This window comes from Canis lupus, chromosome 11, assembly GCF_011100685.1.
Source record: "Canis lupus familiaris isolate Mischka breed German Shepherd chromosome 11, alternate assembly UU_Cfam_GSD_1.0, whole genome shotgun sequence".
In the NCBI taxonomy this organism is placed as follows: domain Eukaryota; kingdom Metazoa; phylum Chordata; class Mammalia; order Carnivora; family Canidae; genus Canis; species Canis lupus.
In genome coordinates, this window is record NC_049232.1 from 20021661 (window position 1) to 20048299 (window position 26639).

A 26639-nucleotide genomic window follows, 5' to 3' on the forward strand; every position below is an offset into this window, starting at 1 on the left:
ACTAGGCACATGTAACAGTAAATATGAAAATTTTAAATTTGAACTATTTCTCTCTGTTGATATAATTCTCTTATAAGGCTAATAACATCAACACTAAAAAACTGTGTACATGAAATTGGATGATAAAGGAAAAAATAAAAATCATTGTTGGCTAACAGTGATCTCATAAGAAAACTAGATTAATACATAAACCTGACATTACCAGAGCGTGCTATTCCACTGTCTCTGTCCTCATTCAGGTCTCTTCCAGGCATGTCCATTGGGTTGCTGTGAACTGTGAATTAAGACAAAATTGTCAGTTATAACATATAATGCTATTCAGGGTGACGTTTCTTCTGTTACATTGCAAATGAAATCATGCTCATCTCATTGCATTCCTTTATTTTTTTCAATAGCATGGCACAAACCCAACACCAAGAGCTATTACTCAGTTGAACAAGCTTTGAGAGCTATGTGAAGATTGACATATAATGTGAAAATATAATATCTAAAGAAGCAAGGGATGGCTAAAAGGAAGATACTCAAAATACATTACTAAATGACTAAAAAGCATGCTACTAAACAGTAAGAATGATTCCTGGAAGTAAATAACGGGTATATGATGGTTCACTTTACTATTCTGCCAATAACATAGGTTTAAAAACTCTTCACAATAAAAATTTTAAGAAAACAGTTTGAACAGTATGATGCCAATTAAATTATTTTTTAGAAAGGTTAATTCTAGATGACCCAAATGGCTAATACATACTTTTTGCCCATTTTTCAAATTTTCTCTAATAAATATGTATTGTTCCGATCTCACATTTGTAAGAAAAATAAGTATTAATTAAAACAATAAGATAGATACAACTCCCTGGATACAGAGGCATAAACATACTCTACAATCATAAATTAAATGATATAAACAAACATACTCACATATGACTTTTACAGATCAATATAATGGTGCTTGTTCATCTAAATCTTAGCTCCAAAAGAAATCATTCTTATGAAATAACACAGATCAGAAATTTTAAAATAATAAGATAGGATATTTTCTTCAATTGGTGAACTAAGTACAAACTCTACTTAGCCATGGAAACAAGAGAGTGTCCCATGAGAAATTCTAGCTGGTATTTAAAGAAATAATGTTCATACTAAAATTTGGGTTAAGATTCTAAAGTTAAGTTATTACATAATGAAATAAGTAACAAACTGAAATTTCATGAAAATATCAATTCTACTGATAAATGAAAATTTCTGGAAATGTTGAAGAACATAACTCAGTAGACAGGAATTCAGTTCTTACACTTGCTAAGTAATGTTTTCTTAACTACACCCTCCCCAAATACATTTATATCTACTCTCTTGTTTCCACGGCTTAACTACAGATTCTAGCCACTGGAGCACACCAACTAGTCTACCCACACAGCACATCGCAAACCTGCAAAGAAAGAGGCGCTCCTGATCAGGCGGAGCGGACCCTGTTCAGAGAATGCCCGCCTGGGGCTGCAGAACTGTGATAGACCTACATGGCAAAAATGTAAAATATATATGAAAGAGGGCTGTTAGAGAAGCCACAAAGAGTCTGGAATAAAGGGTGAGCTTAGGCAGCACAAATGCAGACCAACAGATACTGATGGAACTTTTAAACTAAGTAAGAATAATTCAAGCTGGTTTCTCTTCTTTGAAACAGGATGGTTTCTCTCTGGGGATAGCTTATGTCAAACAACAATTTCATGCCTATTTACTAATAAATATTTATATAATTATAAAAAAACCCTTCCACTATACAAGGTAAAAGTTTTAATCCTTTCTAACATAAAACAATGCTTTTAAAGATTCAAAAAAGCACAAAATTTATTTGACATTTGCCAAATAAATTGATCCTTTAAAAAGAGTTTTTAAAAACTATTTTATTTATTTATTTGAGGGAGAGAGTGTGCACGAGAGAGCACAAGAGAGAAAGAGAGAGAGAGAGAGAGAATGAGAGAAAGCAAGAAGCTGAGTTGCCTGTTACACTTCATCAAGATAGCCTAAAGAGTCACCTAGGAAGTTACCTAAGATAGAATAGGGGGCTTTCTGTTTTAAAATATATTTTTCAGATTGTTAATGGATATCTTTCTGTAACAAGAATTTCTAGAATTATACTGCATTTGCAGCAATCCTTCCATGTTTTACCTCTTCAGCTCTTTATTCAATTCTCTCTAGTTACTTCAAAACTTACCTACCCTCTTTAAATTCCTTCCCTACCCATCTCCTTCCTTATTCTCAGGATGTAACTGTCTCCCACATATACATGTGTGCACACACATATAATTCACCAGTTAGGAACTCTCCATTTCCTAGCACCTTGTCTCCAAACTAAATCACATTCGGGCCCACCTGCCTCCTTCCTGGCAGAGTAATAACAGGTAACAATATTCAAGCCTTAGTATGTCCTAGGAACCTACTCAGTGAAAAATGCTGAGCGGCTCCTCCCTCCTTCCCAAACCTAATTCTTTTATGTCAGTTAGGACCTTCAAAAATCTCACTTTACCACTTCTATCTCTAACTTTACCCCTCCTTATAACCTCCTATTCATCAACATTTAAACATAAACAAAGCTAGCGGCACCTGGATGACTCAGTCATTTAAACCTCCAACTCTTTATTTCAACTCAGGTCATTTTATGTTCATCTTAAGAGACTCCATCCTCAGCAGGCAGCCCAATACAGAACTCTATCTTAAAACCCTGAGATTAAGCCTCTTAAGACTGTTTCTCTCCCTGCCCGTCCCCTACTCTCTCTAAAAAAATTATTATAAAGAAAGCACAGTCAAAACTATTCTTTCCATATACTTAATCTTACATAGTTCAATAATTAAAATGTATTCTAAAGATTCCTCGGGGTTCTTGCAAGCCTTTCAGAGATCTGTGTAATATTCTATTTTCTTAATAAATTTAATCAAAACAACTTATTACAAGAGAATAAACACAGAAGTAGATATAAGAATTGAGTTGTAGTCTACTAAGCCATAAATTAATGTGTTTTGCAAAAATGTAAAACAACGTCACTCTTCTTCATTAAGTTCTCGTCTTGGAGAATAGTAGTCATTTCATAGCATGTTATTTATACTAACATGAAAAAGGTTGTGTTATATTTTAAGGAATAAATATTTTTAATTTTTTTGTTTTAAATTTTAATACAGTATATATCAATAAAGGTAATACACATAAACAAAAGTTCTCTGTGGTCCTCCATAATTTCTAAGTGTATAAAACTTAGAGAACTTTTCTGGTCTCTTTTCTGAGGCAGAAAGAACCGCTGCTTAAATCCTGGAAAAAAAGACTGACCTCTGAGCAGAGCTCTCCTCAACTGTGGCTTCTATTATCTCCATGAAATTGCTCACGTAAGCTACCAAAAGCCTTCCTACAGATTAATGCAGTCCATACTATTTTATATTACTTTTTTTTTTTTTTTCCCTTCTTCTCTCTTTTTTTTTTTTTTAATTTTTATTTATTTATGATAGTCACAGAGAGAGAGAGAGAGAGAGAGAGAGAGAGAGGCAGAGACACAGGCAGAGGGAGAAGCAGGCTCCATGCACCGGGAGCCCGATGTGGGATTCGATCCCCGGGTCTCCAGGATCGCGCCCTGGGCCAAAGGCAGGCGCCAAACCGCTGCGCCACCGAGGGATCCCCCTATTTTATATTACTTTATCGCATATTTGACGCTGACTAAATTGCCTTTGAACATTTCCCCAGTTTCCAAATATTATACACTAAGGTTTTTTTCCTTAATGCTCTATATGTGTTTCTCTTCATCTACTCTTTCCATCTTTAAACCATCATTCCCCAGGATTTTATCCTCAACAATCTTTCTCACTCTTTAACATTTCCTAGGTCATCTCATTCATTCTTAAGCTTTCACTTATCATTTACATGCTAATGCTTTACAAATCCACATAGATACAGCTAACTAACAACTGTATTCTCCCTTCTATTTTATCAAGTAGTTTCTAGGAAGCTGCCCATCTAGGGATCTTATTTCTCAAATCTCCTTATATATAGGTAAAGCCATGTGACTAGTTACCACTAATGGAATGTGAATAAAACTGATGTATTAAGGTTGGTTATGAAATGGATGCGACTTTTCCATACTCAATTCCTTTTCACTGGCTTCATGCAGCTGAGCTCAACCTTGGAAACCACATAATGAAGAAGGTAGAACTTCAAGAAGGAAGGAAATTGGACCTCTGAAACAGTGCTTGGAGAAAAACTGTTAATCAATGAGGAAACACTTTTTAAACTTCACATGACTGGAAAAAAATAACCCTATGTTGCTTTGAAATTATTATATGTTCACTAATTTTTATGTTGTAGCACCTACCCCTATATCTACTAACTATAATGGATATCTTTACTTGAATAACCAACCAATACTTCCATTCTAACATACATAAACCCCAAATCACCAATTCCTAATTTCTTCTGCTCCTCCCAATGGATGGCACCAATATCCAAGCAATTATACAACCAGACAGCAAAGGGACACACTTATTTCCTTTTTCCTCCCTTCTTTCATCTAATTACAAAGTCCCATCCACTCTATTTCCCATAATGAACCTCTCAACAGCTCTCTACCCTTGACACAATCCAGCTCTAGGTCTCCATTACCTGTCATGCGAATTACCACCAGCAGCCTTCTAACAGAGATCTTTTCCTCGATCCTACTGGTTTACTTGAATCCTTTCCCATTGCAATCAAAACATAATTCTGCAGATAAAAATCTAATCTGATCATATTTCTATATTCTGACAACTCCTCTGTGTGGCCTTCAGAATGCACTGCAAAGATCTCCAGCTATAAGGACTGTAATTGACTACATACCTCAAATTGCTGTTTTCTGACATGTGATGTTTTCCAAGGCCACATATCCCATAGGCAGAGTTCCTAACCAGTGACTGAACGTAGCCAGAAGAGTAAGTCAGGTACATTTCTGGCAACATACGGCTCACCTGTGACAACATACTTTGACCTAAGGACTTGTCAGTGGCCTTACCAAACCTTCCATGGGTTGCATGATAGGAAAGGACACTTCCATTCAATTTTCTATTTTTCTCTTTCATTTGGGGTCAGACTTGCAACACAATCTGAGGGCTCTCATGACCTTTCCCAGTTTCCTCCTCATTTTCTCTCACACAGTCATTTCCCCTAATAATATCCTTGCATATTTGATCCTGTCTTGGCACCTGTTAAAAAACAGGTAAAGGACCCAAACTAACACACCCTCATTACTACCCAACTTCTTAAAGCCTAAGTTCAAATTCCTCACTATGGCCCAAGGTGCCCTTTGTCATCAACCTCCCACAAACTTTTTCATTTCTTTTAACTTTCATTACTCCTATTCTTGACTCCATCAACGCTGATTTATTCACATTATTTACTCATGCTATGATCTCTTAACTCCTAGGTCTGTGCACATACTACTGCTTTTTCCTAAAACATTTCTAGTCCCCAAACACAGGGCTAATCCTTCAAGATTAGGCTTCCCTTCTTTAAGAAAGTCTGAGACTCTCTAGGACTGAATTAGGTACTCTTCCTCATTTGTATCACACCATGCTCTTTAACATTAACTGCACTCTACTATAATTGTTGCATTATTTGTATGACTCCCACTAACTATAAATCTGTTGAGGCAGGAAATGTGTCTGGTTTACCACTGCATGTACCCTCAGGGCCTAGCAGAGTGCTTAGCATACAACACGTACTTGGTAAGTATTTGCTGATAAATTGGAAATGTAAAGAAAGTAAGAAATGGTACTCAAATATCCTTGATTCACAATTACAAACATACAAGTAAAAGCCACTCATTATTTAAGTCTATACTTTGTTAAATGGATTCACTTCCTAACCTATATTAAAACAAAGATGGGTATACCTAGCATCCATAAGGTGATTTACTGTTATAAGCGATAATGGATTTGTATTATTAAAATAAATAGCTTTTAATTAACTTATTGAGCTTTGAAAAGTATCACATTATAACGGAAAAAGAGACAAGTGAGTCTTTTCAGAAGATTCAGAAAATCTTTCAGGAGAATCTGAAAAGATTCAGTTGTCTCCCTGTCACATTTTTACTTCATTAAACCAATGAAATAATCAAGTGAGTTAAGAAAAAGCAGAACCCCTCTAATTTTTCTAAAAAATGTGCAAACTTTCTTTTTTTTTTTAATTTATTTATTTTGAGAGAGAGAGAGAGAGAGACAGAGAGAGAGAGAGAGAATCTAAAAGTAGGGGGAAGGACAGAGGGAAAGAAAGAATCTCAAGCAAATTCACCACTGAGCACAGAGCCTGACACGGGGCTTGATCTCACATCCCTGAGATCATGACCTGAGCCACAAATCAAGAGTCACTTGATTTCACTTAACCAACTGAGCCACCCAGGTACCCCAAATGTGCAAACTTTTAAAATTACATGCCTGACACTATAACTAGCCCACACTACTTGCTGAATAAATGGTTGCTTGTTTGAATAAACATGAACTATAAAAAATAATAGAATACAATATGATTCAAGCTGGAAGAAAAACTGTTTCCTACTTATATATTTAACTAATATTTATTCAAATCAATTCCAAATGAAAATTCTCACTAAATAAAGAATAAAAGAAATATTTATCCTAGTCTAATTCCTGTCCACATTCTGGCATGCTATAGTTATTTACACACCAGGAACATGGAAGCAACAATTCAGTTGAACTTTGTAGGGTAAAACAAATGACCAGAAATTTTAGGAACAGTTTGTCATTTCAGAAGTTGAACTTAAATAGTAACAATCAACTATTCAAATTACTAAATAAGCTGTTATTTTAATGAATATTTTAAAGAACATCAAATCTGAGTATCTGCTCATCTATCTGAATTCAGGTCACAAAAATGAGCACCATTTTAAAATTACTTTTATGGTTAGGGAAGAGACAAAGGAAAAAGTGTAATACCGGTCTTCCTCAGCTGAAATATTGTAAAAAGCTGAGAAGGACTTTTTATATCAATGAGCCTTTTAAAGATGCATAAAGTTAAAAACAAAAAACAAACCAGATATATCTTCAGCAGTTCTTTTTCAGATACAAAAATGAATATTATGTTCAAATATACAAAAATTATGTTTTTCAAATAATATAAACATTATACATACTTCCAATTTAAATCCCTTTTCTACTTCTAGTATGTCAAAATCTGTGGTCTTATAAAAGATCTATATTATTAAGAAAGAACTGCAAATCTTTGTTATACTGTTAACCTATTTAAAACTTATAAAACCAAAGGAACCATTTACCTATATTTCCAAGTAGTCCATTAATAACTGTGTTATTATCAGCCTTTAATGTACTGTTGTCCTGATTGATGAATTCAAGACTGTCTTGAAGCCTAAAGGAGGAAAAGAAACAATAAATTGCAAATTCATCTTATGCTCTTTTTGGCAACTCTTTGCATATCTCAATGAAATCTTAAGTGTAAAACAGCTTTTTTTTTTTTTAAGTTTTAAGTATTCTTGTTAGTACCATAAACTACCTAATCTTTTAAATAAGAGGTTGGTGGGGATCCCTAGGTGGCGCAGCGGTTTGGCGCCTGCCTTTGGCCCAGGGCACGATCCTGGAGACCTGGGATCGAATCCCACATCGGGCTCCCGGTGCATGGAGCCTGCTTCGTCTTCTGCCTGTGTCTCTGCCTCTCTCTCTCTCTCTCTCTGTGTGTGTAACTATCATAAATAAATAAAAATTAAAAAAAAAATAATAAGAGGTTGGTAAACTACACTTGGAGGGCTAAATATAGCCTGCTGCCTGTTTTTATAAATAAAGTTTTAATGGAACATAGATATGCCCTTTCACATATGTACTGCATATGGCTGCTTTAATGCTACAGCTGAGAAACCAGACATATTGTCTGGCCCACAAAGCCAAAATTATTTACTATCTAGACCTTTACAGAATTACTGACCCTAATTTAAATTGTAAAGCTTTTCCCTCATATTTTGGACCTGACGTTATTTTCTAAACTTCTAGCAGGGAAAAAAGAAGAAAAAAAAAAAGAAAAAAGAAAAGAAGAAAAGAAAAGAGAAGAACAAAAATCAACCAAATATCAAAATAGTGTCATTTGTTCACACATTATAAATGATCACTCCTGTTAGTAAATTATCTGAATAACAAAAATTAAACTACTTTATGTTCTTAGTACAAAGTATCCTTCCTAGGGATTTTAAGAACCTATAAAAAATTTAGAAAAGATGAAGAAACTGAAAGGATCCGAGGTAAAATCAGTGATTCCAACGTGAGGATCTCTAATTTCTACTTTAGTATTAAACTCTTAAAAATTAGCACTTTTAGCGTCAGTATATTTTAAGCATCTCTAACACTGTGAAAAAACATCTCTCCCTTTTCTTCCTTCCTAACAGAAAAGTTAATAAGCAGCTACAAGTATTAGAACCTCAGCTAATAGAACTCCTGAGAGGTCTTCTTGGAGCATTTACAATTAATGGAACTTTTGAGAATTTTTCTAGTTTTGAGTAGGCTCCTTGCTACCTCCTGCTGCTTTTGACTTTGGGTAACCCCAGAGATTCTGGCTAGCTGGCATTCTAATCTGGTCCCTGCAGAATCCATCGCTGGAATCCACTAACACCTCACCCTAGCCTCAGTCTTTCATTTACTAGGTTCCGGCATGTAGCACCGGATTCCAATTATCAGGCCTGCCTTTGTTTCAGCTTCACTTTTCTAATCTTGGCATTAATACCTTGGGGTATTCTTATGCCCCACGATGGGTGATCTAGACTACTCCTGACTGCAAAGGTAAATTTTTTTTTTAAGATTTTATTTATTTAAAAAAAAAGATTTTATTTATTTATTCATGAGAGACATAGAGAGAGAGAGAGAGAGGCACAGACACAGGCAGAGGGAGAAGCAGGCTCCATGCAGGGAGCCCGACGCGGGATTCAATCCCGGGTCTCCAGGATCACATCCTGGACTGAATGCAGCGCTAAACCACTGAGCCACCCGGGCTGCCCTGTAGAGTTAATTCTGAAGTGATCTGAAAACTGAAGAGCACATATATAGATGCTAACTTGGCATGGCACTACAAAATGTAAAATAAGTATCTCATCTTAACATGGGAATGTTCTCAACATTTTACTTCTAGCTATAGCTTCTAGAAGCAAATTAGGAAAGAGAAAGCACATTCCCTATTCTTCAACTAAACTCAAATGAGAAGTAATCTGGACTCCAAACACAAAGTGGCTGAATGAATTAAAAAAATAACACCCAACAATATGCTGCCTACAAGAGACTCACTTCAGCTTTGAGAACGCATATAGGCTCAATGTGAAGGGATAGGAAAAGAATCCATATAAGTGGAAATCGAAAAAGAGCAAAGAAAGCTACACTTATATCAGAAAAAATGGACTTCAAGCCAAAAATAGTAACAAGAGACAGAAATGGTCATACAAAAGAGGAGCAATTCATCAAGAAGATATAGCATAAATACAAATGCACTCAACATTAGAGCACCTAAACATGTTAAGCAAATAACTAACGGATCTAAAGAGACAAGACTGCGATAATTAGTAAAGGGCTTTATTTTTTTGTTGTTTTTTAAAAGATTTTATTTATTCATGAGAGACATGGAAAAAGAGAAAGAGGCAGAGACATAGACAGAGGGAGAAGCAGGCTCCATGCAGGAAGCCCAATATGGGACTCAATCCCAGACTCCAGTATCACGCCCTGAGCCAAAGGCAGACACTCAACCGCTGAGCCACCCAGGCGTCCCTGGGACTTTAATACTCTACTTCCAACAATGAATAGATCAACCAGACAGGAAGTCAACAAAGAAATGTTGAACTTGAACCATACCTTAGGCCAAATGGAATTAACAGATAGATAGATCCAACAGCAGCAGAATGCCATTCTTCTCAAGTGTGCATGGAACATTTTAGGAATAAATGATGATAGGAAAACTGGATAACCACATGCAAATGAGTGAAATTAAAACTTTATATTACACTACTATATGCAGTTATACAGCAATAAAGTGGATAACCTATAAGAAAGGGATAAATTCCTAGAAACATACAACCTACCAGGAATGAGTCATAAAGAAATAAAAAATCGAAACAGACCAATAATAAGTAAGGAGAATGAATCATTAATCAAAAACCTCCCAACGCTGGGACGCCTGGGTGGCTCAGCGGTTGAGCATCTGCCTTTGGTTCAGAGCGTGATCCTGGGGTCCTGAGATCGAGTTCCGTATCGGGCTTCCCACAGGGAGGCTGCTTCTCCCTCTGCCTATGTCTCCACCTCTCTCTGTGTGTCTCTCATGAATAAACTCTTAAGAAAAAAAAAAAAAAAGAAAGAAAGAAAAGAAAGAAAAGAAAAGAAAAGAAAAGAAAAGAAAAGAAAAGAAAAGAAAAGAAAAGAAAAGAAAAGAAAAGAAAACCTCCCAACACAGAAAAGCCAAAGGGACCAGATGGTTTCCTTGGTAGATTCTACCAAATATTTAAAGAAGAATTAATGCCAATTCTACTCAAACTGTTCAATAAATAAAAGAAGGAACACTACAAAACACATCTTACAAAGCCAGCATTGCCCTGACACCAAGAAAATTTTCACCACTTCTCCTGATTATTATAAATGCAAAGATTCTCCACAAAATATTAGCAAACCAAATTCAAAAGAATATTAAAAGGATCATTTAATATGATCAAGTAAGATTTATCACTGGGATGCAAGGATGCAAGCAATAAATGATAATTACCACATTAAAAGAATGAAAGATAAAAATCGATACCATCATGTCAATAGATGCAAAAAAGCATAGGACAAAATACAACATCTTTCCACGAAAAAAATCCTCCAAAAAGAGGTTGAAAGAACAAATATTGTTAAAATGTTCATATTACCCAAAGTCATCTATAGATTCAATGCAATTCTTATCAAAGTTCCAATGGCATTCTTCATAGAAATAAGAAAAAAATCCTAAAATCTGTATGAAGCTACAAAAAGACTCTGAATAGCCAAAGCAATCCTGACAAAAAGAACAAAGCTGGAGAGATCACACTTTTTGATTTCAAACTATACTACAAAGTTCAGGTAATCAAAACAGTATAGTACTGGCATAAAAATAGACACACAAACCAATGGAACAGAATCAAGAGCCCAGGAAAAAAACCCTGCATATACAGTCAACTAGTATTTGATAAGGGACCCAAGAACATTTAACAGGGAAAAGATAGTACCTTCAAAAAATTATGACAGAAAAACTGAATAACCACATGCAGATGAATGAAATTTAAATTATCTTATACCACTCACAAAAATGAACTCAAAATTGATTAAAGACATAAACAAAAGACTCCAAAACTGCATATCTTCTAGAAGAAACCATAAGGGAAAGCTCTTTGACACTGGTCATAGCAACAATTTCTACATATGACATAAACAGCACAAGCAACAAAAGCAAAAATAAGTAAATGGGAATACATCACACAAAAAGCTTCTATACTGCAAATAACTGACAAAATGAAAAAGCAATCTATGGAATGGTAAAAAAAATGCAAATCCTTTATCTGATGAAGGGTTAATATCCAAAATATATAAATAATCCACAAAAATCAATGGCAAAAAAAAATCTAAAAAAATTAATACTTCTGAATATTCAGAAGAACTGAATAGACAATTTTCCAAAGAAGATATGCAAATGACCAAGAGGTACATGAAAAGATGCTCAACATCACTAATCATCAGGGAAATGCAAATCATACCACAAAAAGGTATTACTTCACACCTTTTTTAATAGTTAACATCAAAAAGACAAGAAATGATATCAAGTGGTGGACAGGGTATGGAGAAGAAGGAACCCTTGGGCACTGCTGGTGGGAATATAAATTGATACAGCCACTGTGAAAACAGTATGAAGGTTCTTCAAAAAATTAAAAATAGAAACTACCATATGATCCAGGAATCCCACTTCTAGATATATATCCAAAGGAACTGAAATAAGGATCTCATAGAGATATCTGCACTCAGGTGTTCACTATAGCATTAGTGACAACTGTCAATAAATGGAGACAAACTAAATGTCTATCAAAAGATGAATGGATAAAAATGTCATACACACACACACAGCCATGAGAAAAGGAAATCCTGCCATTTGAGACAACCTGAATGAACATTAAGGGCATCATGCTAAGTGAAATAAGTCAGAGAAATATAAATACTGTATAGTATCACTCACATGTGTAATATAAAAAATTGAACATAGAAAAACAGAAAGCAGGGTGGTGGTTACCAGGGGCTGAGAGTAGGGGAAATGGGGAGGTAACAAAGTGTATAAACTTCAGTTATAAAATTAGTAAGCTCTGGGATCTAATGTATAGCATGCTATCGATAGCTAATAATACTGTTATTTTATATACTTGAAAGTTGCTAAGATGGGGATCCCTGGGTGGCTTAGCGGTTTGGCGACTGCCTTCGGCCCAGGGCATGATCCTGGAGTCCTGGAATCGAGTCCCACATCAGGCTTCCTGCATGGAGCCTGCTTCTCCCTCTGCCTGTGTCTCTGCTTTTCTCTCTGTGTCGCTCATGAATAAATAAATAAAATCTTAAAAAAAAAAAAGTTGCTAAGAGAGTAAATCTTAGCTGATCTTACCACAAAAGAGAAACGATAATTTTGACAAGATGGAGGTATTAGTTAGCTAATTATATGGTGGTAATCATTTTGCAACATATTAAATAAATGTGTTGCTCACATTAAATTTACAGTGTTGCATGTCAATTATATCTCAATAAAGCTAAAAGAAAAAAGTCTAGCCTCCACAAACTTTCAGATTTAAGCAATGGAAGAAAATTCAATTGAAACTGCAACCCTGAGAATAGTTTGTTAGTTTTCATGCTTTGCATGTCCTAAATAATACATTTTTCTCAGCATTCATAATCACTTACGTATTGAGACTTCCACAGATACTGCTGCCAGTTCGTGCAGTAAAAACTTTGCTGAGCATAAGTTGTGGAGGGGAACTACAAAGGAAAAGAAATGGACAGAGAGAGATCAAAACTAAAACACAAGGAACTTCTCAATTTATTACAAATTAGGGACACTTGGGTGGCTTAGTCAGTTAAGTATCTGACTTCTGATTTCGGCTATGGTCATGGTCTCAGGGTTGGGAGATTGAGCTCCGTGTCAGGCTTCATGCTATGGTATGGAGTCTGCTGAAGATTCTCTCTCCCCCTCTCTCTATGCCCCTCTCCCCCACAAAAAGACATAAATCACAGAGATTTCACTCCATAGTTACAACAGTCATGAAGCAGCATGAACCCCATAAAACACTGTAAGTCTGACATGTTCAATCTATGTGAAGACTACAGGGAATTCTCTCATCTTCAAAAATTACATGTTCTAAAATGGATTATGAAAAATCAGAAAAGCCCTCACCGGATCTGATGAATTTTTAAGGTGGACCCTTTGTAGCTCATTGCTACAGAGCCAAACATCATCTCTCCAAGCATATTGGCATCAGAAGAGCACCGAGAACCCTAAAAAATAATTGTAACATTAATAGAACTGCAGAATTTACAACCTATTTCAAATCCTGAGTTCTACTGAAAATTCCTTTGCTGTAGTTATTCTTTATAATTCTATATACTCTTTAAAAAAGTGATTCTACATTGTATACAATGTTCTATAGCTTGAGTTTCTTCATTGCACAATGTGTTACAGACTTAACCATATCGTTATACAAAGACTCCTTTTGAAGAGCTGCATAGTATTCTACAGTATGAAAATTACAGTTTCCCTTACTAATGGACATTTAGGTTACTTCCAGGTTTTTGCTACTATAATAATGCTTAATGCCTAAATGAACACTGACTGTTAACTACATCTCGTGCATACATATGCAATGTTTTTCCAGGACAGAAAATAAGAAATTCAATTCAGTGAACATGCAGTACAGCTTTTACCGCTCCTACTGTGCAAAAGAGCTATCTACAAACACGGTAATTTATTTTGCTATTTTTTATAAGGACTTATTTAAAACATTAGAATGTCTTGTTCTCAAAGAAATCCAATTAGAAGTTATTCCTTTCCATTCCTCTTTGTCATCATTTAGGAGTCAGAAAAAAGGGTGAAATTGAACTCATACATTTACTTACTAATTAGATACTGTGGTCAATAACACTAACTACCCACAATATATCTTATTCCTTATTTTTTGAGGTCTCATATGTTTCAGGGCAACAATGTACCTAACAACAACAATAAAAAAGTGGATTTCATAGCCTCCCTTGTAGACGAATTGACAGTTGGTTTCTACATCCAAAGGGTTAAACTAATGGTTGGAGTAGCAGCTTTCAGAATTCATGTGTTTATATGCATTCAACAAAAGCCCAGTCAATGAGATTACACATTAACTCTGGCTAAGTAGAAAGATAAGGATGCCTTGGGTTCTAAAGCCATCTCGAGGCCCATGTCTCATACTCAGAGGGCCTTTCAGACTTCTTGTCACAAGAACAAAATAATCCCTAGGAATAGCGATTCCTAATTTACACAGTTATACAATAAGTGATGAGGAATAGGACCTAAACTATAGAAGTCAGTAATTGAGTATTATTCGCGAATTTCACTAAGCCATTCCATCATAAAAAAAAAATTAGTAGGAGTTTAAAAAAAATACTTTAAAAAAGACTGTTCTGGTGATAACAATAAAGTGATGAAGACCTCCATTTTACATGGGAGGCCAGGGAATACATCTGCATACTATTTTTATTTTTATGGGATTTTTCCACTCTTCTGCTTATTTATTGCCCACCTGGGCTAGAAAAAACCTACATTTACCTTTGTTATCTCTCTTAAGCATCTTCAAATAGCAATCTATTTCATTATACAGAACTATTTTGTATTAGTTTTTATATATACTCATTTACATATTATTTTTTCTCTCTTAAGGTGCCATGTAGTCTTTATTTTGTTTTAATAAAGACACAAAGCTAGTGTTTAAGACAAAAATCACCTTTTATATACCTAGTTACTGAAAGAACTCATCCATGTATCTGGTTAAGATAAAATTTTTATTTCAAAACACAAAGGTTTGGGTACTAAGAACAACATTTTAGAAACAGTGCCAAATAATTTTTTTAGCGATGAAGTGTGAAGGTTTGTTGTTTTTTTAAAAAGATCAATGCCTATCTTCAAAATTATTATGAATTTAAGTATCACAGAATTTATAGATTTTACTACAAAAACTAGAAACAAGCTCTCAGGAAGCAAAATACAGTAAAAATAAATTGGTATTTGAATTATATAAAACCATATAGTTTGCCAGTAAAGATTCTCCTTGCCTGCTCTAATACATATGAAATAATTATCATGTCACTAGCATGTTATATATTTTAATGTGACATAATCTGTAATAAAAGTTCTCATTTAAAAAGTGCTATTATTACCTTTATGCCTTATAAGGCCCTTATATAAAAGGCCAATTTTTAAAAATTACTTATTGCTGGATGCTATTAATCTGTAATAATCTGTATAAATCAAAGATCATGTTCTAGCTATCCAAAATCACATTTTATCAAGTGTAGTGAACTATATGCTATAATAATTCAATGTCTCTTGCTAAAAAAAAAAAGCGTATTTCCAGGACCATATTGAAATACAAGTTTACACAATTCATCAAATCAGCAAACATCCAAACTGGTATAAATATGATGAAGTCACACAGCATAACACTATTAGGAATTTACTAAAGTATCATGCTTAAGCTGGAGGAGAAACGGGGAAGACAGGAGAAAAGTCTAGTAGTATCTAGATTTTGAAAAACTTTGGAGATCTTTCACATACACTGTCACATTGACATGATAGAAGGGTCTCTTCCCATCCAAACGTAATTACCTAATTACAAATAATTTAAAGGCCCAGAATTCTATGTTGGTATTGCTAAATATAAAATACTTGTGATTCATTCATGCAAGCTGGATGAGACAAATAAATTCATATAGATGACATTGTCTGAAAACAATCTTACATAAAATATAACAAGTTTATACAGAAGTTCCCATTAAGTACTAATTTGTTTAATTTTGTATTTTAAAAAGAAGGGTCACATTACTTCTGAAAAATATAAATAAATGCCCATTTCTGCATGTGTATACTTCCAATCATACTTTAATTTCACACTACAGCCAAATTGTATTATTTTATGTTTATATTCATATTTCAATAATTTAAAATTATCTAAAATTAATTATTCTGGTAGCCCCAAAAATCTGAATTGGGAAAGGGAGAAATTTCTCCTTGCTATCTATGCTATAGTTCTCTGAACTTCTCCTAAGATTTATCAAAATGTATCAACTTACTTGTTTAACTACCTGCCTCCCCAGGAGGATAAAGACTAGCTCCTGTTGTATCCTCAGTCTCTAAGATAGTACACAACACACTGTAGGTACTCAAAGATATTTGTGAATGAATGAAAAATAAATGACATCAATGATCTTACTTGGTACTTAGGACACTGGTCTTTTACATCAGAAGATGAAGTCATAGAACTATCCAATGAGGAAGAACTGTCTCCTCCAGGTTTCAGTTGGCAGCATTTCCCAAAGACTTTTACTTGAGCATCACTACAGAGTTTCTGAAATAGAGATATTATGCCCGTTCATATTTTAATACACTTTTCATCATATATAAGTTTAATTATAGTATTAAAAACTTTTGAAAAAGCCAAGTATGAAATAACTCAAAATAGAGTGATTTGATAGAGTGAGTGCATTTTACTGCATTTTCTCCAGGACTGTTTTCTATTCTTGTGGATGTTATATTGTGCTCTTCTCACCAACATTATCAAGTGATGGTTTTTCTAGATTATTATGGCGTACAATATTCATTACTAGTGACTTAATATACTGTAGCAGTTTTGGAATTATTTGGTCTCAAACCACATTCAGGTCTTTGTGTGAATTATATCAATATTTTTCCAAATAAGAAATTAAAACTGAGAAACTTTAAAACATTAATTCATTTAAATATAATAATACACTCATTACAAGTTAACATTAAGTAACACATTTTTATGAAAAAAAACTTCTATGGAGAGATGTAGGGATGGGAGAAGAAATGCAAATGAAGCTTTCATATTTTACTAAATGTGTGTGGGGTGTCTTAACATATATGAACATATGTTTATTGTTTTGAGATAAGAATGTATTAATGTATTGAACAGTTAAATTTTTAGTAATAGCTGAGTTTAGGACCAGAAGGTTGTACAAAAGTGTAGTATGAAAGAATCATGTATTTCTATTCCTTTTTCTTTAAAGTCTTGCTTTCCTCTTATTCCCCAAAAGGTTCTAAAGCTTCCACTGCTCACAATTATTAAAGATGCAATCCACCAAAGACTCTGATACTCCTAAAAGTATTCCGGTGCTTTATCACAGTTACGAGTATATACACTCTTCCACATAAAAAGAACTCAGGTAGGTTTTCAGTAGTAGTAATCTGACTAAAATCACAATTTTTGAAGACCAATTAATTTTATACTTGCCACCATCACCAATGGCATTGTAAAAGAGAACACATGATAATTCCAAAATTATCTCTAACCAAAAATGTAAAGAGACAGCATGATAAACTAAAAAGAAGGACTTTACAACTAAATAGACACGTATTTAAATCCTGGCTCCTAGGAATTTACCTGACCTCTCTAAGCTTATGTATTTAATGGAGACAAAAACCCTACCTAATGAGTATAGAGTATTTGTGACACTTAAAGGACATGTATGTGTGTGTGTGTGTATTCTCATTACATACTTACATATAAATAAATAAATAAAGTGCCCTACACAGTGTCTAGAACTAGCACATGCTTACTGAATGCCTACTGAAATAACTCAATGCCTACTTTGGAGTCAGGAATCTTACTAGATATTTCCATTTATATTAATTCATTTAGAGATTTATTAAAAATATTTATATTCTTAGTACTGATATTTGTGGCCACAACTTAATAAATTTCCACTTAATGATCACCATCAAAATGATAGGCCTTTAAGCAGATTTTCTATAAAACTCAGGATAGTAGATATTATAACCCAGTTTAACTGATAAGAAACCTGAAGCCTAGAGAGTAACTTCACCAAGGTTATAAGAACTAGTAGGTTCTATAATATACTAAAAGGCAAAACCTAGCTGGGTTTACATGAAAGACACTCAGTATTACTAATAATTAGGGAAATGGAAACTAAAACCACAATGAGATATCACTTCATGCCTATTAGAATGGTCATCATCAATAAATCAAGAGATAACAAATACTGGCATGGATGTGGAGAAAAGGGATACTTTGTGCACTATTGTAAATTGGTACAGCACTATGAAAAATGGCATGGAAGATCCTCCAAAAATTAAAACTTGAACTACATTACAATCCAGTAATTCCATATCTGGGAATACACATTCAGAGGAAATAAAAACACTCATTGAAAAATACATCTGCATCCCCATGTTCATGGCATTATTTACAATAGTCAAGACATAGAAAGAACCTAAGTTCTTATCTGAACATATAAATGGATAAAACAGTTGTGATATATATATATATACACACACATAGTATTATTCAGCTGTAAAAAAATGAGGAAATCCTACCATTTGTAACAGGATGGACAGACCCTGAAGGCATTATGCTAATCAAAACCTCAGACAGAGAGAAACAAATATTGTTCAGACTTGTGGTTACCAGAAGTGGAGAGCAGGGGGAGGGGAATTGGAGAAAGATGGTCAAAGGGTACAAATATGGGCAGCCCAGGTGGCTCAGCGGTTTAGCGCCGCCTTCAGTCCAGGGCGTGATCCTGGAGACCCAGGATCTAGTCCCACATCAGGCTCCCTGCACGGAGCCTGCTTTTCTCCCTCTGCCTGTGTCTCTGCCCCTCTCTCTCTCTCTCTCTCTCTCTGTGTGTATCTCTCATGAGTAAATAAATAAAATCTTAAAAAAAAAAATAAAGAGTACAAATATCCAGTAATAAGATAAATAAGTACTAAAGGATAGTAATGTACGACACAATAACTATAGATAACAATGCCATATGATAGCGTAGGAAAGTTGTTAAAGAGAGTAAATTCTAACAGTTTTCATCATAAACAATTTTTTCCTTTTCTTTTTATTCTATTTATATGAGAAGATAAATGTTAGCTGAACCTATGGTGATAATAACTTCACAGTATATGTAAATAAAACCATAAGGCTGTGCATTTAAAACCTATGGAGCAATATCAATTATTTCTCCATAAAACTGGGGGGAAAACCCAAACTCAGTGGGCCTGAATTATCCCCTATTGTAGACCACCATTTTGTAAGTTAACAAAGCGTGGTACTATGTGTATCAGTACTATGTGTATCAGTAACTAAGAAACAGAGTTGAATGAAATAGTCTTTTTCCTCATGGAACTAACAATCTCTATGGGAGGAAGAGACATTCAACAAATAATTAGACAAATATGTATAATGAAATATACATTTCAAATATGTCCAATTATGCTAGCAACAGCTAACTCATATAGCACTTACTATTTACTCAGGTACTATTCCATTTTACATATAGTTACTCCTTTACTTCTCACAATTCAATGAAGTATTATTATTATCCCCATATTAAAAAAATGAAGAGGTTAAGGATCAATGATGTTTAATTGAACCACTCAAGAGAGAACTTAGTCTAGGGAGACCAAGGAAGTGACATCTAAGCTGGGACTACAAAAAAAAGAAAAAAGCAAAGGAGTTAAGGTGAAAAGAAAAGTAGGAGGGCTAGAAAGATATTCCAGGCTGAGGGAATTCTGTATATCCATCTCTGAACCATGAAGCAATTTGCTATAGGAAGGAAAGGGACAAACATACATCAGTTTCAGGACTAAAGCATAAACATGTCCATAAAAGTGTACATAAAAGTTCTTACTACACATACACACGCACACACACCCTTCTTCTCTCCTACCAACTCCCCAGCTGTCCAGTGTCTTTTCTCTCTCCCATTCTGAAGTCAAGGCTTTTCTGAATCCAAACAGCAACAACTTCAGTGAAATATGGTCTTATGAGGGGACAGGGCACAATCAGTAACTTTCAGGTAGACAGGCCTTCTATGAGCACCACTGTAGAACAAAAAGGACTCTGTTTTCCTTCTTTATCTTACTTTCATTCCTAAAGGAATGATGCCATACTTAACCCACAAAAACAACACACTCTAATAATGCATAAAAATAAGCTATAAATATCACTGAAAAAAACCTGGCTTTCTATAAATGGATTATAATTTTTATTAACTTTTTTACACATAATCACAATTTGCAACTTTTGTTCTAAAATTTTTTTTCTGAACCAAATGGAAGTTGACTACCTGATGTACTATGAACTCTTAAAATATCAATACCTGAAATGTGTAGTTCCTACAAACAAGGACATTCTCAACACAACCACAACACAGCCACTTTTCATGTGACATATGATCTCAATGCCCATTAATGATAATATTCTTGATACTAGTGATCAGTATCTAGTGATCACTGTAAACAAACTCTTCTTCGTCATTAATAATATTTTGGTTAGGGAGAGGATTGTGAAATTCATATGCTGTTTATATGCCTTATATATACTTTTTCTCATCAAAATTTCAATTTGTTTATATAAACTCATGGTTGCCTATTTCATTCAACAGGTTATAATCTGTTGCTATCATTATTTGTTTTTATGCTAGAGTTTTCCCTATTAAGCCAGTGACAGCCCCTTCAAGCTGGCTTTTGTGTTCCTTTGACAACTCCCTTTTCTAAGATTCAAAAAAACATGCCTCTCATTATCCTTTCTATATATTTATTTAATCAAGTGCCTCATATGAAACCAGTTCTTCATATTCACTCCCTCACGTGCTTGGACATTTTCCTCTGGCTCAGACAGCCAAGATGGGTATCTTCCCTATCCAATCCTGTATCAAGTAGCACCTTATGGAGATGCCCTCTTCAACTTACTTGAGCTCAATACTCTGCTCTGGGCCACCACACCTCCAACAACTGACATTAGTGTTCAGCCCTACCAAATGGTTTTAGGACTAAATTTTCTGAAAGGGGAAGCGGATGGGAGGAGGGAAGATATGGGGGTACATAACTGTTATTTCATGTTCCTATGTTATTTCATGATTCCTATATGTTATTTCATGATTCTATACCACAACTGAAATTCAAATAAATAATCAGCACTTATATAGTATGGACCACAGGACTGTCCACATGAAGGAGGGACACTGTGGGCTCAAAGAGGTATAAGAAAAAAAGACCTTTAGGTGTGGCACCCCAAGCACAGGGAGCCCGCACAGGAAGACAAGTCTCCATAATATTTGGCTTTTAAAAACCAGTGACCTAATCTCGCAGATTACTATAGTCAGTGGAACCTCACACCTAGAACTTCAAAATTCAGTAGGCTCAGCTCTGGGAGAGTGAAGGGCAGAGGAAACTGAGCCTCTGCTCTTAAAGAAACAGCACCACACACATGGAGATACAGCAGTCTAAAAAATGCCTAGGGTAGATGGGAGGGAGAGTTGTTTACTAATCTCAGAGCATGTGTGGGAGGGGCAAGGATTCCCTGGAAGACTTCTCCAGGAACAAAGGAGCTGGCAGGCGCCATTCCAGCATCACTGCCCCCCTTCGCCCCCCAGCTTAGACATGCAGACACCTGGGGGAAATAGCCCAGGGCCAACAAACTGCAACTCATAAGACAGCACCCCACCCCTGTGTTCTCCTCCGTACATGCCCCTCTCCAACCAGACCTGGTTTCAGATCCCCACACACACACCACAGACCTATCCAAACCTGGCTACTAGCAGGAAACCTGCCCTTGCTTTCTCCTGCAGACCTGCCTCCTCCAATATTCCCTTGGCCAGAGCACATCCAAAGTGGTGCACAAACCTGGCAATATGCAAGCGGCCTTAATAGGGGCCAGGATCACTTCAAAGTGATTCCTACAAAGAGAGAGGTTAAGACAACCATACACATCAGTTCAACTGAGGTACCAGCAGTGGGCAGAGGGCAGACATCCGGTCTGACTGCAGGCCCCATCCACCGACGTTAGCTTCTGACGATGGCAGAGGCAAAGCACCTTTGCAGTTCCACGCTACCACATCTCCAGAAAATGGCTGGTCTGACTCATCACGCACATAGCAGCCCCAGGTTGGCCCACTAACACAGGAACCAAACTCTGCCAACAACAGGCAAAGAGAGTCATAGTACACAACTGGACTAAAGGCAAATGCGGTTCAGCCACAACAATGGAGTACATGCAATGCACATAGGAAACATCCCTGAAGCTCCAGGTTCTGGTGAACAAGGGACATTGCACTCCAGGATACTCCAGGACCTCTTCTTCATTAAGGCCACTACTTTCAAGAGCAGGAGACATAGCTGACTTTCCTAACACATAAAAACAGAGACAATGAAGAGACAGAGAAATATGCCAAATGAAGGAAGAGGAAAAAAAAAAATCACAGCAAGGCACCTAAAATAATGGAGATAAGTAACATGCCTGAAAGAAAATTTCAAGTAATGGTTATACAAATACTCATTGAACTTGAGAAAAGAATAGAGGACCTTAGTGACACTCTTGACAAAGAGACTAAAAACATAAGAAGAACCAATCAAAAATGAAGAAATCAATAACTGAAATTAAAAACAAACCAGATGGAAGAACAGAGTAGAGGAAATGGAAAAACAGATGGATGACCTGGAAGACAGAATAATGGAAAGCAATTAAGCTGAAGAGGAGAGAGAAAAAAATAATTATAAATTAAAATAAACTGAGGGAACTCAGAAATACCATCAAGCATAATAACATTTACATTATAGGGATCCCAGAAGGAGAAGAAAGAGAAAAAGATGTAGAAAATTTGAAGAAATAATAGCTGAAAAATCCCCAAATCTAGGGAAGGAAATGGAAATCCAGATCTAGGAGGCACAGAGAACCCCAACAAAATCAACTAGAGAAGGCCAGTATCCCCTGTCCCCTGGTATAGCAATACTTAATATCAGACAAAATAGATGTTAAAGCAAACACTGTAACAAGAGACAAAGAAGGACACTATATAATAAAAAAGAGAATCTAACAAAAAGATATAATAATTATAAATATGTATGCACCCAATATGGGAGCATCCAAATACATAAAGCAGCTAATAACAGGCATATAAGGAAAGTAACACAGTAATACAATAAGAGTAAGGGACTTTAATGCCCCACTTACATCAATGGACAGATCAACCAGACAGAAAATCAGCATGGAAACAGTGGCTTTGAATGACACAATGGACCAGAGAAATGTAACAGATATATTTAGAATATTCCATCTTAAAACAGTAGAATACACATTCTTTTCAACTGTACATGGAACATTCTCCAAAAGAGATTGTACATTAGATGACAAAACAAGTATCAACAAATTCAAAAAGATGAGAGACATTACCATGCATCTTTTCAGATCACAACGCTATGAAACTAGAAATCAATGACAAAAAAAAAAAATCTGGAAAGAACACAAATACATGGAGGTTAAATAACATGTCACTAAACAATGAATGGATCAACTGAAAAATCAAAGAGAAAATGAAAAATACATGGAGACAAATGAAAATGAAAACACAATGGTCTAAACCTTTGGGATGCAGCAGAAGAGGTTCTAAGAAGGAAGGAAGTTTATAAGAATATGGGCCTACCACAAGTAGAAAAATCTCAAATAAACAATCGAACCTAATATCTAAAAAGAGCTAGAAGAAACCAGTAAAAGAAAGGAAATAAAAAAGATCAGAGAATAAACGAAATAGAAATTGAAAAAACAACAGAACACGTCAATGAAACCATGAGCTGCTTATTTGAAAAAAAATCAAGAAATTGATAACCCTTGGCCAAACTCATCAAAGACAGAGAGAGAACTCAAACAAAACCATAAATAAAAAAAGAAAAATGTCAACACCCGTAAAACAATCAATGTGATTCATCATATCAGCAAGAGACAAATCAAGAACCATATAATCCTCTCATTAGATGCAGAGAAAGCATTTGACAAAATACAGCATCCATTCCTGATCAAAACTCTTCAGAGTATAGGGATAGAGGGAACATTCCTCAACATCTTAAAAGCCATCTACGAAAAGCCCACAGCAAATATCATTCTCAATGGGGAAGCACTGGGAGCCTTTCCCCTAAGATCAGGAACAAGACAGGGATGTCCACTCTCACCACTACTATTCAACATAGTACTGGAAGTCCTAGCCTCAGCAATCAGACAACAAAAAGACATTAAAGGCATTCAAAATGGCAAAGAAGAAGTCAAACTCTCCCTCTTCGCCAATGACATGATACTCTACTTAGAAAACCCAAAAGACTCCACCCCAAGATTGCTAGAACTCATACAGCAATTTGGTAGCGTGGCAGGATACAAAATCAATGCCCAGAAGTCAGTGGCATTTCTATACACTAACAATGAGACTGAAGAAAGAGAAATTAAGGAGTCAATCCCATTTACAATTGCACCCAAAAGCATAAGATACCTAGGAATAAACCTAACCAAAGAGGTAAAGGATCTATACCCTCAAAACTATAGAACACTTCTGAAAGAAATTGAGGAAGACACAGAGAGATGGAAAAATATTCCATGCTCATGGATTGGAAGAATTAATATTGTGAAAATGTCAATGTTACCCAGGGCAATTTACACGTTTAATGCAATCCCTATCAAAATACCATGGACTTTCTTCAGCAAGTTAGAACAAATTATTTTAAGATTTGTGTGGAATCAGAAAAGACCCAAATAGCCAGGGGAATTTTAAAAAAGAAAACCATATCTGGGGGCATCACAATGCCAGATTTCAGGTTGTACTACAAAGCTGTGGTCATCAAGACAGTGTGGTACTGGCACAAAAACAGACACCTAGATCAATGGAACAGAATAGAGAACCCAGAAGTGGACCCTGAACTTTATGGTCAACTAATATTCAATAAAGGAGGAAAGACTATCCATTGGAAGAAAGACAGTCTCTTCAATAAATGGTGCTGGGAAAATTGGACATCCACATGCAGAAGAATGAAACTAGACCACTCTCTTTCACCATACACAAAGATAAACTCAAAATGGATGAAAGATCTAAATGTGAGACAAGAGTCCATCAAAATCCTAGAGGAGAACACAGGCAACACCCTTTTTGAACTCGGTCACAGAAACTTCTTGCAAGATACATCCACGAAGGCAAAAGAAACAAAAGCAAAAATGAACTATTGGGACTTCATCAAGATAAGAAGCTTTTGCACAGCAAAGGATACAGTCAACAAAACTCAAAGACAACCTACAGAATGGGAGAAGATATTTGCAAATGACATATCAGATAAAGGGCTAGTTTCCAAGATCTATAAAGAACTTCTTAAACTCAACACCAAAGAAACAAACAATCCAATCATGAAATGGGCAAAAGACATGAAGAGAAATCTCACAGAGGAAGACATAGACATGGCCAACACGCACATGAGAAAATGCTCTGCATAACTTGCCATCAGGGAAATACAAATCAAAACCACAATGAGATACCACCTCACACCAGTGAGAATGGGGCAAATTAACAAGGCAGGAAACCACAAATGTTGGAGAGGATGCGGAGAAAAGGGAACCCTCATACACTGTTGGTGGGAATGTGAACTGGTGCAGCCACTCTGGAAAACTGTGTGGAGGTTCCTCAAACAGTTAAAAATAGACCTGCTCTACGACCCAGCAATTGCACTGTTGGGGATTTACCCCAAAGATACAGATGCAATGAAACGCCGGGACACCTGCACCCTGATGTTTCTAGCAGCAATGTCCACAATAGCCAAACTGTGGAAGGAGCCTCGGTGTCCATCGAAAGATGAGTGGATAAAGAAGATGTGGTTTATGTATACAATGGAATATTACTCAGCTATTGGAAATGACAAATACCCACCATTTGCTTCAACGTGGATGGAACTGGAGGGTATTATGCTGAGTGAAGTAAGTCAGTCAGAGAAGGACAAACATTTTATGTTCTCATTCATTTGGGGAATATAAATAATAGTGAAAGGGAAAAGAAGGGAAGGGAGAAGAAATGTGTGGGAAATATCAGAAAGGGAGACAGAACATAAAGACTGCTAACTCTGGGAAACGAACTAGGGGTGGTAGAAGGGGAGGAGGGCGGGGGGTGGGAGTGAATGGGTGACGGGCACTGGGGGTTATTGTATGTTGGTAAATTGAACACCAATAAAAAATAAATTAAAAAATAAATAAATAAATAAATAAATATTCTATATTTGAAGTTTGAAAAAAGAAAAAAGAGAAATGACCAACATGACAGAAATATAAACAATTATAAGAGATTATGAAAAATTACATACCAACAAAAACTAGACACCTTAGAAGAAATGGAAAAATCCATAGGTACATATAATCTCCCAAAACTGAATCTGAAAGAAATAGAAAATTTGAATAGACCAATACGAGCAACAAAATTGAATCAGTATTCAAAAATCTCCAAATAAACAAAAGTCCAGGGCCAGATGACTTCAAAGAAGAATTCCACCAAATATTTATAGAAGAGTTAATATCTATTCTTAAACT

General features: G+C 35.5%; 1 protein-coding gene and 1 long non-coding RNA gene across 9 annotated transcripts in view; one reads left to right on the forward strand and one right to left on the reverse strand.

Moving 5' to 3' along the window:
* LOC119873883 overlaps positions 1 to 17499 on the forward strand; it is a 50244-nt gene extending 32745 nt beyond the window's left edge. The window contains exons 2-4 of one of the 2 annotated variants that reach the window (XR_005366656.1): positions 3276 to 3369; positions 13914 to 13998; positions 17341 to 17499. This is a non-coding gene — a long non-coding RNA (uncharacterized LOC119873883). Of the gene's footprint in view, positions 1 to 3275; positions 3370 to 4145; positions 6164 to 13913; positions 13999 to 17340 lie in introns of those variants that run through there. The other variant, XR_005366657.1, reaches the window with a different exon arrangement.
* FNIP1 (folliculin interacting protein 1) overlaps positions 1 to 26639 on the reverse strand; it is a 155207-nt gene that overhangs the window by 48690 nt on the left and 79878 nt on the right. For 6 of the 7 annotated variants that reach the window (XM_038552083.1, XM_038552082.1, XM_038552088.1 and 3 more), the window contains 6 exons: positions 16497 to 16631; positions 13436 to 13536; positions 12946 to 13020; positions 7296 to 7387; positions 1424 to 1507; positions 203 to 274 (listed from right to left, as the gene is read on the reverse strand). In XM_038552083.1, coding sequence (XP_038408011.1) covers positions 203 to 274; positions 1424 to 1507; positions 7296 to 7387; positions 12946 to 13020; positions 13436 to 13536; positions 16497 to 16631 — 559 coding nt within the window. The remainder of the gene's footprint in view (positions 1 to 202; positions 275 to 1423; positions 1508 to 7295; positions 7388 to 12945; positions 13021 to 13435; positions 13537 to 16496; positions 16632 to 26639) is intronic. The other variant, XM_038552085.1, reaches the window with a different exon arrangement.